The following is a 14,427-nucleotide window of genomic DNA, read 5'->3' on the forward strand; positions in this document are numbered from 1 at the left end:
AGAAGTCTCTCTCCCTCCCTCCCTCTCCCTCTCCCTCTCCCTCTCCCTCTCTCTCTCTCCATTCACAGCTGTGCGAGTGTAAGCGGCAGTGGAGCTCGGGTGCCAAATGGCTTACTGTAACGGCATGGACCGCGACCAAACCCTCTAACACTCTCAGGTGTCACTGTGTCCCCTCCGCCAGCAAACAGGCCTGCGTAACATTTGAGCCTGCAGCAGCAGCAGCAGCAGATACAGGCATGAGTACGAGCGCCAGCACAAGCAACATACATATGTGGTGAGTAAGGTTTTATTTTTGTTTTTTTTAGGGGGTTATGAATGAATGAATGGCAACGCCCAGGATTTACCTAAAGTGCACGATGAGGAGCTGATTTGACTTTTTAAAGAAGGTGAAGCTGTGTGCATTTATTAAAGACTGTAGGAGTCCGGTTTCGGTGTCTCCACATTCTTGGAAGATTGGATGACAAAAAGAAAAGGACACAAGCAGTAGAAGCAGTAGACAGGAAGACATGAAGGAAGGAAGGAAAGAATCAAAACACATGAGGGTGGAGGGAAGGGAAGGGTGTCACACAAGAACAGACGAAACTAAGAACTGGAAAAAAAAAAAAAAAAGGAAACAAAGATATTTCTATAGTTTGACACACAACATGTTTATCAGGGGTTCAGCTCACTTACATGTGTGTGTGAGTGTTTTCCAACCCTGCACAGCAGATGATGGAGGAGGAGAGGTTAACCACCTCCAGCAGCAGCAGCAGCAGCAGCAGCAGCAGCAGCAGCCATGTGTCATTGTTTTCTTCAGTGTGTGACATTTATAGAGTTCAACTTCATCTGCCGAGGGAGTCAGTGAGATGCAGCTGAAAGAGATAAAGAGATCAGGAGTTAAGTTGTTTTTGTTTTTTTAAGACTGGAAAGCTGAAAAAGTTCACAAAGACCATGACTGAATCCCAATTTATCATTAATTCATTCATACCCCGTTCCCCTATGAAACAAACACCATTACTAAACCATAGTACATCATCTGCATCATAAAGAACTGATATAAGACGAGTGGTAAAAAAGTTTAACTAACTCACGGGTGCTGAACTTTCCGACACCATCTGATATACCACACAATAAAGTGTAGGACTGTTGTGCAGCAACAGCAACATTGTGATTGCCCGATTTCCACCATCTTGGACAACTACTTACGGCAACTCCACTTGGACAAACTTCATTGGAGTTGAGTTAGGGCACTGTCCGATTTCTGTTGCGCATGAAATGCCGCTGTCATTGAGTTTATGTAACCGGAAACAATTGACGGTACAAGCGCAAGTCTGTTTAAAGTTCTGTAAAATGGAAACACTGAAATAAAAAAATCAAACAAACAAAAAAAGCAACAGTCTGTTTATCTGCCCGATTTCCTTTGCGCATGCATGAGCGTGCGGCCGCCATCTTGGACAGCTACATACGGCAACTGATTTGACAAACCTCATTAGAGTTGCATTCTGTCACTGTCTGATTTCGGTTGATTTCCGCACATGAAAGGCCGCTGCTAGGTGGCTAATAATAACAGTGCGCAAAAATACGGATACGACCGGCCCATCAAGGATAGGTGAGATGTGTCCAAGGGGGCAGTTGTTGGTCTGAGAAGTGAAGCTCATTTCTGCGTTCAAAAAACTGCACTCCTCTCGGCTGCCACTGGGGGCTGGTGTCAAAAAGCAGCATTCTCCATAGACCCCCATGTTAAAATCGCCGACTTTACATCCTCAATAAACATGATCAAAGCCTGGTGTCATCACGTTTTTTGGTCTCAACCGATAGTTTCTACCCCCACACACACTCTGAGGGGGGTGATTTTTTTTTAAACTCTACCGTTTTACTATTATTAGGTTAAAATTCTGGCCAATTAGGGTGCGGAAACGTTGAGTGACAGGTTGAGTGACTGCTTCGAGGCCAGTGGGCGGGTTCTTGGCCGGTAAATCCAACATGGCGCTGTTCAGGCCGCCATATTTGAGTCACAAAAACGACTCCCCAAAACCAATGGGTGACGTCACAGATGCTACGTCCATATTTTTTACAGTCTATGGATGTGTCCTGCGAGAACAGGCAGGAGAACGATGCAGCCGCTGGATTGGGACCGATTGGGACACAGCTATAGTTCACTCATTCACTCATTCACTGTTGCCTATGCATTCAAAAACAGGAAGAGTCACTCAAATCTCACATCTATAAAATGAGCTGCATTGGGATTATTAGCATTAAAGAAGTGAACCAGTAGTGAATGTTTGCATATCAAATACATAGATTTACACTTTAATTCTAGACATTGCAATAAAATGGTGGACAGCAAACACCGTGCAATACAGCAACAAGTTATTTCCATATATGCAAACCTCACGGTGGCGCTACTGGTGACGACATTTGAATAAATCCTCTGGAGACTATGAGAATATCTGTGTGTGTGTGTGTGTGTGCAAATCTAGGTTATAAAAGTATGTTTCATTGATGGATGGTGATGGTTACAGGAAAAGCTTTGGATCAACAAAGTCATAAAAGTCGGTCCCATGGAGACCACGAGCGTTAAACAACATTTCACTCTGTTGAAATATTCATTTCTTTAGTAAGAGGGGGAAAAAAAAAAAGTACATTTGAGATGACGTCAAGTATCTGCTCTTCGCTTCACTCCCACTTCTGTTTACTTGCCAGCTCACAGTCATCCTGCTACACTGACACACACGCACAATGTCCATCTAAGTCAACATTACTGCTGCAGAGTGTATGAAATGACAGCAGTCAGTAGGAAAAGTGTGTGGGAGGGTGTCAGTGTGTTACCTAATAAGAGAGACTCCACATCCCCTGGTGTTTCTTTATCAATACTCCTCCATTGTGGTTTCCACATTGGATTAAAACAAACAAAAAAAATCATTAGCCGCCTCTTTCCTTTCCTTTCCCCTGAAGCTATACACTTAAACTACCAGCTGGAATATCAGTGTCAGTCTCTTTTCTCTTTCCTCAGAACAGTGTTTCGGTGTGTTTGGGGGGTGTTGTTTCAAATTATACAGGATTTTTTTCACTGCAAATTAAACTCGACACAAGCCTTCAATCCAACCTCGGGATTTTCAAGCATGAGCAGCAGCACTTTTCTGCCAATAACTAACAGGCTCCTCTGTTTCATCTCAACAAGGATCCAATTGGATTAAACAACCCTCTCTGCTGAGCCCTCTGCACCGAGTCCATTCAGCTATTGACCTGCCACAGCACGCACCTCCCCTCGTCCCCCCACCACCACCACCTTAACAACATAAAACAAATGGCACTGCTCCTCTGGCTTCAGTGTGTGCATATGATTTCACCTTGTGCAAACAGCCCACCTCCTCATTATGGGCTAATAACCAGCCCATTGCTGTATTTGAATGCTCTCTTTCCTGCAAGAGGTGGCGGCATTTACGCAAAACAGAAACACACACTCCCTCTCATAACCTCCCCCTCCTCCTCCTCTTCTTCTTCTTTTTCTTCTGTGTTTTTCCTTTTTTTTCCAATGTGGAGGATCACATTTGTTCCTGAAAGAAGAAAACAGGGGGTCCGCTGTGAGAGTGTGAGTGTATGTGTGTGTGTGTGCACCCAGCAGTGCACAGCATCTGACCGCGGGAGCCAATCAGAGCGCCGTATAGACAGAGCCCCCCAAGTACTGCTGGTTTATAGGGCTCAGCTTCAGAGAAGTCACATGACTTCCCAGAGAGAAGGAGGGAGAGAGAGAGAGAGGGAGAGGGGGGAAGAGGGAGAGAGAGAGAGGAGTGGGCAATGTGGTGGGAAAGGAGGATGAAGAAGAAGAAGAGGAGGAGGAGGAGGAGTGAAAAGAGGGTCATGAGGGTGACGGGAGCGCTGCGAGGGGTGAACTGAAGGTCTGGTAAATGAATGGAGGAGAGGGAAGGTTGAATGCAACTGTTCTCGGAAGTGAATTTATACAGGCTGGTCACGGTCTATAATTACAGCTGAATGAACAAAACGAGAAATGACTGAGAGGAGGAGAAGTGGGTGAGCAGATGGATGGATGAGTGGATGGATGGATGGATGGATGAATGAAGGATGAGATGAATGAGTGTACGCATAGACACACACACACACAGGCAATAGTGGTTGCAGTTGATTACCACATTGGGTATAATCTTGATGGTCTGGTTAACCCTGGCCGATACTGTCACACAACAAACCATCTGCACCGCAGCGTTTAAAGGCGCAGTTCACCCAAAGGAGAAACAACAACAACAACAACAACAACAACAACAAACTACTGTACTACTACTATTACTACTTTTCCAAGGCATTGCACATGACCTGTGGGCAGAGACACGGTGTTAATGGAAGTGAATGAAATTTACTTTGAGCACTCAGAGCATTTGTAAAAAAAAAAAAAAAAAAATCCCTTTGTGCGATCCCACAGGCAATTTTCTGGTTACGATAAATCACAGAGTTTGCTGTCAGGGGTTTTCCTCGGGACTATTTATTTGGAGGAAAGTAGTTCCAATGAAAACTATTCACAGCAAGTTCTGTGGAAACAAGTGATGCAGTCTCTTTCTCGAACTCTTTCTCTTTTTTATTTTTACAAAAGCTCGCAGGACCATAAACACAATTCTGTTTCGCCTCCAAACAAAACCAAAACAAACCTTTGTGGCTCGAGGTATGCAGACGCCCCTGCTGCCGGTCTGAGGGTTTGGGTTCAGGCCCCCTCACGTCCTCATGAAAGTGGAGGGGGGGGGGGGGGTGTCAATGCTATACAGTGTGCATGCAGGGGTATTTCAGACAATGGAGCTGCTTTCACTTTGTGGCATTTTCCCTGTTTCAACACGACAATGCCCACATGTGTAGAGAGCTGAGTTCACAGAGTCTCTACAGTCGGGTCTCTTTCTGCTCCGTGAAGCTGTTTTGGTCATTCCAGCTCTGTAAAAAGGACAACGTGGTTTTTCCCAGTTTGGTGTGACGGCACCTCGGCGCTTTCCAACTCCTCCGGGATGAGTCAGACCTTATCTGTCCTCCAACATAGCATCACTACTACCTAACCAAACACTTTACTTCACTTCACTTCAGCTCTTGTGGTGGATAAATAGGAGAAAACCCCTGCAGCCAGGATCCAAAAAGCTTGTGGAGAGGCTTCCCAGAATAAAGAGGCGGGGGTAGGGATGGGGATGGCTGTTCGGTTACAACAGCAGATTAACGTCCATGGTTTAGGAATGAGATGACGAACGACCGCATTCGGGTGTTAATGTTTGGCCTGTGCGGGTTTTTGGCGAACTGACCCTTTAAAGAGCCGCAACAGAGGACGACCCCCAGGAGAGAGCGAGAGAGAGAGAGTTTACACCAGCAGTGCATGCATGTGTGTGTGAAATAAAGCATGTCCACATGGCCCATGACATATGAACAGGGGTGTGTGTGTGTGTGTGTGTGTGTGTGTGTGTGTGTGTGTGAAATGTGAAACAGATGTTACTCTTTTTTCACAGGCACTGATGTCAACACCTTTGCACTGTACGGGGAAGTGTGAGTGTGTGTGTGCATCTTTGTGTGTGTATGCAAAACCACACTGGAGGGAGGGCTTCCCATAAACACCTGTTTTGTTCCGGTTAATATCTCTCGTCATAGTGAAGAAATGATGGCCTCAGTGAAAGAGGAGAGAGAGAGAGAGAGAGAGAGAGAGAGAGAGAGAGAGAGAGAGAGGAGAGAAGGAGGGGGTCACCTCCATTCCTCTCTCCGTCCGTCCGTCCGTCCGTGAAAGAGAAGAGCTCATGTGGGATGAACACATTCGTTTATTCATTCGGCCGGCCCGTCTATTTTCAGCCCAGTGGGTTTATGGTTATTGGAAAGGCGTTGCCGTCTCGCTCCTTCCCAGAAGGAGTCAATATTTCTCCCTCTCCTTCATTTCTCCCTCTCTGCCTCTTTTTCTCTAATTCAATATTTTCTCCAAAACACCACCACTCTCTCTCTCCCCCCTCTCTTTCTCTTTCTTTCTCTCTCTCTCTATGCACAGGGCCGAGGAATGCTGGAAGGCAAAGGCACATACACACATATACACAAAGACAAAAGTGTGAGGTTACAGGACGCAGTGCCAACAGTGATCCCGGAAAAAAAAAAAAAAAACTCCTGCTCTGGAGGACGTCTCCCCACTTTCTCTCTTTTTTTTAATCATTGCTCACCGATGCATCTTTATCTCCCTTTCGTTTCAGCGGCGGCTCTTTCTTGTGGGGCTCCCGCGAGGCCGACTGCGGCCGCTTTTATGACGCTGATGATGTTTGCTAATGACTTTTAATGACGACTTGTTATGGCCCATAAAACCTGCAGCTCTGTTACTGGCAACATCAAGTTTAACTACAGGACGGCGGTGCTGCTGCTGCTGCTGGTGGTGGTGGTGGTGGTGTGGCGGCGCTGATAACACACACTGGGACTTTTATCAAGTGATTAAAAGCAGACAAGACACCATGAGTATGCATGAGTGGGAAATGTGTGTCGGGGAGGGAGGGAGGGAGGGAAGGGGAGGTGAATGCAGCCATAGTATTTGTAGGTCAGAGAGAAAAAAGTGAGTGTGAGAGAGGGAGGGGGTTGTTTTGTAATGAGTGGCACCTCCCTCATAGTCTAATCTCAGTCCACAGGAGATAAATTCCCACAAGGCCTCACCTCCAAATATTGACTCAGTCTCTCAGACATGAGCGAACTGAGGCTTATTGCTGATAAAAATAGGAGACGGTGTTGGATATAACCTAGTCACTGCACTTTAGCACTTGTCACTTCAACTCAGCACTTATGCACTTTAGAAGAATCAGCCTTTATTGTCACTATACAGAAGTACAGCGAGATTACAGATCTTTATCTCCGAGAACAAAACTCTTATGGTCCCCCTACCTGTGGAATGTGTTAGTCGCCTTTTTGTCTTTTTGTGTTGTCTACATTATTACGTGTTCTGTTATTGAACTTTTTTTTTAATGTTTTTTTATGATGGAAATTAGCACTTTGCCATTAATCCAGCACATTTACATGTTTTTAAATCCATTAATGTGCACTGTCACATTCAAATAAACAAATAAAGTAAAGTAAAGTAGTCTGGTTTGCGCCCGAGCCCATATAGCTCCACCATCGTCATGTAAGGACGAGGGGTTGTGGAGGGATGAGAGTGAGCACATGTTTGCCTCGTCTCCACAAAAAGTAAGTGGATGATGGGTTAGAATTAGCTTTACAGCTCGGCTCAGCTCGGCGCAGCCAGAGGGATAAGGTCACGGCCAAAACAGGTTTGTGTGACCCCTGAAGAATCTCAGAGTGTCACAGTTATTTCAGAGCATTCATGACTACAGCGGCGTGTAAACACACACACAGCGTAGCCTAAACACACACACACACACACACACACACACACACACACACACACTGGCATTGACACAGACAGACAGACACACACAGATGCACACAGATAGTTATGCAAATGCATGCCTCTCTCACTGGGGGTGGATTAATGTGGGACATTAATGTGAGACTAACATGGGAAAGTAAACTCAATCTGATACACTCTGATTAAAGAGAAGTGTGAAAAAATACAAGACGTTGATTTGAAAATGCATAAAAAAAGATCATTTAGATTGCCTGCATTAGCTTTCCATTAATTTCCATAAATTGTTATTGTTTCATAGGTTGTACATTTCAGATGATCTGTTTTGTTTGTTTAATCTGATGGTAGAAAATGTAATATCTTTGAGGTTTCAGCTGTTTATATATCTATTCTTATGGGACTTTGGACTTTTTTCTTATGTTTTATAATCAGTCAGTCAAGATTTATTTGTATAGCTCTTAAAAACAGCCCAGAGGGTGAACTAAGTGCTTTTACAATAAAATAACCAGTAAAGTTAAAAATCAACAGAAACAACAGTAAAAACACAGAATAAACATGGCACAACACTTTTAAGTGTTAAAAGCCATTTTAAAAAGAAAGGTTATGAGTTTTTGACCTAGGTCAGACCACAGCATTGATTTAAAAAATGATCCACAGTTTAAACTGCGATTAAATTAATGATTTTTTGCTGCAGCCCTGGTAGCCTACTCAATCCATATAATATAAAATGATCCAGACATAAATGTTATGTCTGTGAAGTGTATTATGTTCAGATTTCCAACAACAATTAGACCGTGGATTCAATTTATTCCATCTACAATTTGTAAATACACCAAATTAAAATACACACAGCAGCAGCAGCAGCAGATAATAATCCTGTGTATTGTGTTACCAAGACCAGCTCCAGTTATGATGAAGTATCGAATAACCGTAGCTATAATAATCCCCTTTGTTGAGGTAACAGCGCCACCGTGAGGTCAACTCTGCTCTGTGCATGTCTAAAAAAAACTGATAGGTGATCCATTAACTGTCCTGGCAGTCAATGATTGTCGATTCCAAGCCCCGTCGATCCAAAGTTCAATACAATAACACCACGAATGAATATGTTTAACCGATTGGCACCATCATGTCTTTGAAAACATTTTCCTGCAGAGTTTTGTATAAGTTGTTGAATCCAGGTTTCCCGGTTGTCTCGGTTCAGCGGGATGCAGCAGCTTCAGCAGCGGCCGCGGCGCGGGGCCGGAGCTCCGTGCGGGGCTACTACAACACCGGGAAGCCCCGGTACTCGGAGCCGGGCGGGGCGGCCCACGTCCGGGTCGTCGACCTGCGCAGCGACACGGTGACCAAGCCGGGGCCGGCGATGCGCCAGGCCATGGCGGAGGCCGAGGTCGGAGATGACGTGATGGGAGAGGATCCGACAGTGAATGGTTGGAGATCAATAACAGTGATGATAAAATAAGTTAGTTAGTTAGTTAGGCCCAAATTCAAAGTATTGATAACTTATTGTGTTTGATAGATAAATCTTTATTGCTTTTCAATGCACAGTGTTGTTTTTCTGCTTAGAAATATCCACTAAATCAGTTTGCCATGTTTTGTGTATTTTGTTGCTCCTAATACCACATAACCAGTATAATAATTATTATATCATATAGCTATATTATCAACTTTCAAATGACATAATAATAATATTAGGTGCTTTTATTTTGTTGTAGTAGTCAGTTGTATAATTACATGGCTCAAAACTCAGTGATGCTAAAAGTAGCCTATAGCTTCAGTTAGTTAGTTAGTTAGTTAGTGGTAAACCAATTAAAGGAGGTATTGATAACTTATTGTGTTTCATAGACAAATCTTTATAGTTTTTAGATATATCCACTGAATCAGTGCATCTGAATCAGCTCCTAATACAACATAACCAGTATAATTATCAACTTCCTCGAAATTACATGATAATGCAATATCAGGTGCTATTTTTGTTGTGTTTTTGTGTGTGTCCCTCATATTCACATAACTGAAGAGTAGCCACCATGCAGACAGCAGGATTGTGGAAAAAAATACATAATTTTGTTGGCAAAGTTAGTTGTAGTTACAGTATGTGCCAAAAATGTGTGCCACAAATTTACAGGTTTGTGCACCCCCCCTCATCCCCCAAAACCTTGATTATCATTTTTTAAACTTGTAAAATTCTGCCAAAATCTTACAGAGTTACAGAAAATTGCAGCTGATATGTTTGGAATGGAGGCTGCACTGTTTGTCCCCACTGGAACAATGAGTAACCTTATCGCAGGTGAGTTGTGCTTTTTTTTTTTTACTGGTGTGAATCCATTTTTTTATGAGGTCAGCAATGCATGGTCATAAATGTCATAAATGTTTTCATTTCGCAGTGATGGTGCACTGCAGGGAGCGAGGTGATGAGATGATTGTGGGCGATCTGTCCCATTTACACATCTACGAACAAGGAGGTAGTGCACAGGTGAGTGCAGCAGACAGCGGCGGCCAGCTTTTGACTTTGCAGGGAACTCAGTTTGTGTGTTGTGTTGTGTTGACACAGCTGGCTGGTGTCCACGCCACCACGGTGACCACGCTCCCCAACGGGACGTTCGACTTGGAGCAGCTGGAATCAAAGATCCGACACGGTTACCCTGATCCCCACTACCCACGCTCACGCCTCATTTGCGTCGAGAACACGCACAACATACAAGGAGGACGTGTGCTTCCCCTGTCATTCCTGCAGGAGGTGTGTGTGTGTGTGTGTTATGTTTTTTAAATTTAGCAGGCAATGTTTAGACGTTTCAATCTGAAGAACTTCCTCAGGCAGTTTGACAGCACGTTGCTTTTAATTTTAACCACGAGGTGGCAGTCTAGTTTGCGCTATTTGCAATAATTTTAATTTTTATAAAGAATTGTAAAGTAGAAAATGTAAAAAAAAAAAGAAAAAAGAAGAAGAAGCCTAATCAGGCGGAAGTCTCCAGGCAGACCCAAATCCATTTGTGGACAAGCACAAAGAAGTGACAGAGACTTATAACTTATAAGAGACTTATAAATACCGTAACAAGAGAAAATTTTGTAAAATGTTTTGTAAGTTTGCATTTATAATCCTGCACCTGTACACAGCCCTCTTTGCCCTCTGTGTGTGTTATGTGTACAATGTGTGTGTACAAATGTGTAGTGCTGAACACAATACAGAAACCTACCTCATTTAAACACAGCAGAGAATCTACGGTAGTTTTCCTTTTGTTCATCTTTGGATGGTTTGTTTTGTTTGTTTCCATCTCCAAGGTTCGTGCTTTAGCAGATAAATACAGTCTGTCCGTTCACATGGATGGAGCCAGGGTGATGAACGCCGCTGTGTGCCAGGGGGTGCCTCCGTCCACCATACTGCAACACACACACACCGTCAGCGTGTGCCTCTCCAAGGTGGGACTGCAAAACAAAAACACAAACACACATCAGACTATGCAAGACGATACTAAAAAGTCATCTTGTTATGTACAGTAAGAACTTTTCGAAAACCAAAAACCAAATTCACTTTCTGGTGTGTAACAGGGTTTGGGCGCCCCTGTGGGTACCATGCTGGCCGGACCCAGTGATTTCATAGCCCGAGCGGTGCGGTGCCGTAAAGCCCTGGGTGGAGGGATGCGACAGGCCGGAGTAATAGCAGCAGCTGGAAAACTGTCTCTACTGGACATGGTAGGAAGACTGGAGGAGGATCACCGCAATGCAAAAACCTTTGCTCGAGGTAAACCGCTCATATGAAAATGTACTCATTAAAGGGATAGTTTAACATTTTGGCAAATTGGCCCATTGCCATAATCCCTATAGTTTTAGGAGTAGGTTCCATTATTATCTCATAGCGTGGTGAATGTGCAGGTCACAATTTGTCCACGAGAGCGTTGTGGAGTTGTTGGATTGTGTATTTGATGAGTTTGATGAGGGAAACCAAGAAATCCCATTAGCCTCTGTAGCATAGCTCTGAGCAGCTCGCGGCTCTGCTCCGCCATTCTAAAAATAGCTTGCACCGACAATTAAAGGTAACAAACCTACTCCTAAAACTATAGGGATTATGGCAATGGGCCAATTTGCCAAAATGTTGAACTATCCCTTTGACTGGCTGCCATTATGTTCCTGCTCTTAACTTCTTGCGTGTTCCTTCTCCCCTCCGCCCAGCTCTGCTCGACTGCGATGCCTCTCTATTTGCTGTAGACATGGCGGCCGTGGAGACCAACATCCTGCGTTTCCGTCTGCAGGATCCTGGGTTGAGCCCCGCTGAGTTCTGCGCCCGCATGGGTCAGGTTTGCGAGGGAGAGGAGGCGGCGCTGGGACAAGGGATACGAGTTCTCATGTACCCTCATTTTGGGAACTCAGTCAGGGCTGTGTGGCATCTTGGGATAGCTCCTGAAGATACCCAGCTGGCCATCCAGAAAATGCAATTTGTTGCTTCAGAGTACTCGAAGGAAAAACTCAAGGGCAAGTGAAGCCTGATGTGTCGCCCCCCCAATCACGAGGACTGATAGACATTTTTACACTAATCATGAAAAGACTGAAAGACATCAGAACGCGGACCTCTTTATATCCCTATTCATTAGAGTTTTGGTAATTCTCATGTATTAAATAAAATAAAATGAACCAGTGCCTCTTGTATGTATCATATTTCTATGCAGTGAATCATCATTAGACCATTATCTTCAAATGTAACGTTCCAAAATAAATATACTTTCTTTGTGTATGCCTCTTTCTATGAATGGTGGCATAAAGAAACTAAAACGATCTGGCAGCGGTGGGATTCGAACCCACGCCATCGAAATGACTGGAGCCTAAATCCAGCGCCTTAGACCACTCGGCCACGCTACCACGGCAGCATAATGTCACTTGTTCCGTTTATGTCACTTCCTGTCCAACACGTTCGTGAAGGTCCCTACAGTTATTTTTTGTAGATCCTGTGGTTTATTTGCACCACCTCATTACACTCTGAGTGAACATCATCATAATTTCAATTCTAGTACGACATAAAACGGGTGCACCAGGTTTATAATCGTATTTACTACTTTGGTAACACACTTTAGCTAATATTGGTTAGCTGACTAAAGTAACTAAGGTTACCGAGTTCACGTTAATCCGAGGTGGACGTTGACGTTATAGAACGTTGTTACGTCATACGACCGAGTGCATCGTTACTGTCGTTACATTATCCACTCACTCCACTCCGTCATGTATTTATGGTTTTTAGTAGCTTTTAGCTCTGTTAGCTAGCTATCATTAATACCCAGACTCAATTTAGTTTACCTGCTACAAATAATTACGATGCATACCTAACATTTATCGCACAAATGTGGCCGGAAGCTCTCAGAGGTTTCACTGTATTTCTCCAAACAGGTACAAACAAACTGCACAGTGAGTAGCGCACTACTGCAATGACTTACCCAGTGCTGCTTTCGAGTGCACCTCCGTAATCGTAATTGTCACTTTCTCGCCTTTCTTCTTTACATAATCATGGACTAGTTTTAATATATTGCTCCTATAAAATGAATGAACATTTAATAACAGGTAAAATTAACTTTTAGTGTCATTTTAATTTTGGATGTGTATTTGTATTTTTCTGTTTTTGTTTTTTTGTAGGAATTTAGTTGAGTCAGTCAAAATATCATAACTCAGTATTAATGATTGTTTCAAGTTATTGCGACTTAAAATGATCTCTTTTTTGTTCTAACGGAACATCTATTGACTTGAAATAATGACTTCATACGTGAACTAGCTACAGTTTGTTCATTCAACTCACCATAAATACAGTTTTAAAAGAAACAAAAGCATATAAGATACATATTAGCAGATTATTACAATTGCAAAACAGTATTGATTGAGTGTCAAATCTCCCCAACAAGTGAGTCTTGGTATTTGTATTTATTTGATAACCAGAATAGCTGTAAACCAAGCTGACAGCAGAGGTGTTATGTTATACATGCTGTGTTCATGTCAGACGAATTGAAACTTGCAGATGTAAGGTAATTTTGACTTTACTTTACTTTACTGGACTTCTCTCTCCAAGTTTACTGACAAAACACACAAAAATAACTTTATGAAAACCTTTCTGGCCTTTTTTTTTGCGGCTGACAACCTTTTCTTTTTACAGTCTATGCTGACAACATGTGCATTTAGGTAAGTGTTGTATTTCCGACATTATTGAATGCAGCAGGAAGCAGGGGCGTGTCAGACAGAGAACAGTACAATACGTGCAGAGGGCTCACATCGCTGTGGTGGACTGTAACGAGAACTGCAGGGCCGGGCTACTGCCAGGCACGTCGCCGGACCGTCAGGACACGTTGGAGGACCAGGACTGACACTGTTTGGTCGTGTTTGTCCTGGGAGAGAGACGAGACTTAAAAACAAATCTACTGCGATCCTCTGTCTTTATAAACTGAAGCTTGAGAAGCGGAAGAAGAGTGGGTTTCACTGTCTCAGTCTGTCAGTTTCAAGTGATTTCAAGTGTCTCTGTGCTACAGGATATAAGGTTGGTTCATTATTTGTTTATTTATTTAATACGTGCATCTTTTTTAACAACAGGTTCACAAAATGACCAAACTAAAGCCAATACCATTGAAGGAAATGAGCTGCAGCAGCATGATATATTGCTCCAGGGCTGCTCCTGCTTTATTACTATGAGCAGAGCACAGTGTACCAGCAGCAGGAGCTCAGGAACTTTATTGTGTTGATATTTCCACTCCAGCCGCCAGCTGTCACCTTAAAAATCTGTAAACACAATGAATGTTACTGCAGCTGAACAGATTGATGTTTACAGGATACCATAGAATCTATGGTATCCTGTAAACATAGATTAATTGAATTGCTTGTATTCATAATTTATTGTTTAAAGCCACATTAATATCAGTATCTTAATTCACTTTAGTTAAGAGCTATGATGAAGATGTCTTGCTGTAGCCATTTGCACAGTTGTGCAGCACAATGCATTGTTGTTGTACACATGAACTTACCATGGCTACTACAGATTAACCCTTAACTGCCTTTGTGTGGCACTGCACTGTCTGGCCCTCATGTCTCCTCTCTTGTCAACAACAACAACAGCAGCAGACATC

At 43.3% G+C, this 14,427-nt stretch overlaps 1 protein-coding gene and 1 long non-coding RNA gene across 2 annotated transcripts; one reads left to right on the plus strand and one right to left on the minus strand.

The window, feature by feature from the left end:
• Positions 1 to 695: 695 nt before the first annotated feature.
• On the minus strand, positions 696 to 12,724 carry LOC311002657. The gene is made up of 3 exons (XR_014596248.1): positions 12,649 to 12,724; positions 10,534 to 10,762; positions 696 to 851 (listed from the first exon to the last, which is right to left on the minus strand). It is a non-coding gene; the product is annotated as an uncharacterized lncRNA (long non-coding RNA).
• On the plus strand, positions 8,432 to 12,065 carry tha1 (threonine aldolase 1). Its single transcript, XM_083994069.1, has 7 exons — positions 8,432 to 8,769; positions 9,543 to 9,626; positions 9,724 to 9,812; positions 9,891 to 10,076; positions 10,619 to 10,756; positions 10,886 to 11,078; positions 11,507 to 12,065. Exons 1-7 carry the CDS (start codon positions 8,469 to 8,471, stop codon positions 11,812 to 11,814), a joined length of 1,299 nt encoding a protein of 432 aa, XP_083850195.1. The 5' UTR covers positions 8,432 to 8,468; the 3' UTR covers positions 11,815 to 12,065.
• Positions 12,725 to 14,427: the final 1,703 nt, after the last annotated feature.

This window comes from Trachurus trachurus, assembly GCF_905171665.1.
Source record: "Trachurus trachurus genome assembly, chromosome: 19".
In the NCBI taxonomy this organism is placed as follows: Eukaryota; Metazoa; Chordata; class Actinopteri; order Carangiformes; family Carangidae; genus Trachurus; species Trachurus trachurus.

Excerpts from the sequence above, each read along its gene's own strand:
- tha1 (XM_083994069.1), top strand. The coding sequence starts at position 8,469 with ATGTCTTTGAAAACATTTTCCTGCAGAGTTTTGTATAAGTTGTTGAAT. Across the intron at positions 8,770-9,542 it reads AGAGGATCCGACAGTGAATG|AGTTACAGAAAATTGCAGCT; the intron begins GTTGGAGATCAA and ends AAAATCTTACAG. Across the intron at positions 10,077-10,618 it reads CCCTGTCATTCCTGCAGGAG|GTTCGTGCTTTAGCAGATAA; the intron begins GTGTGTGTGTGT and ends TCCATCTCCAAG.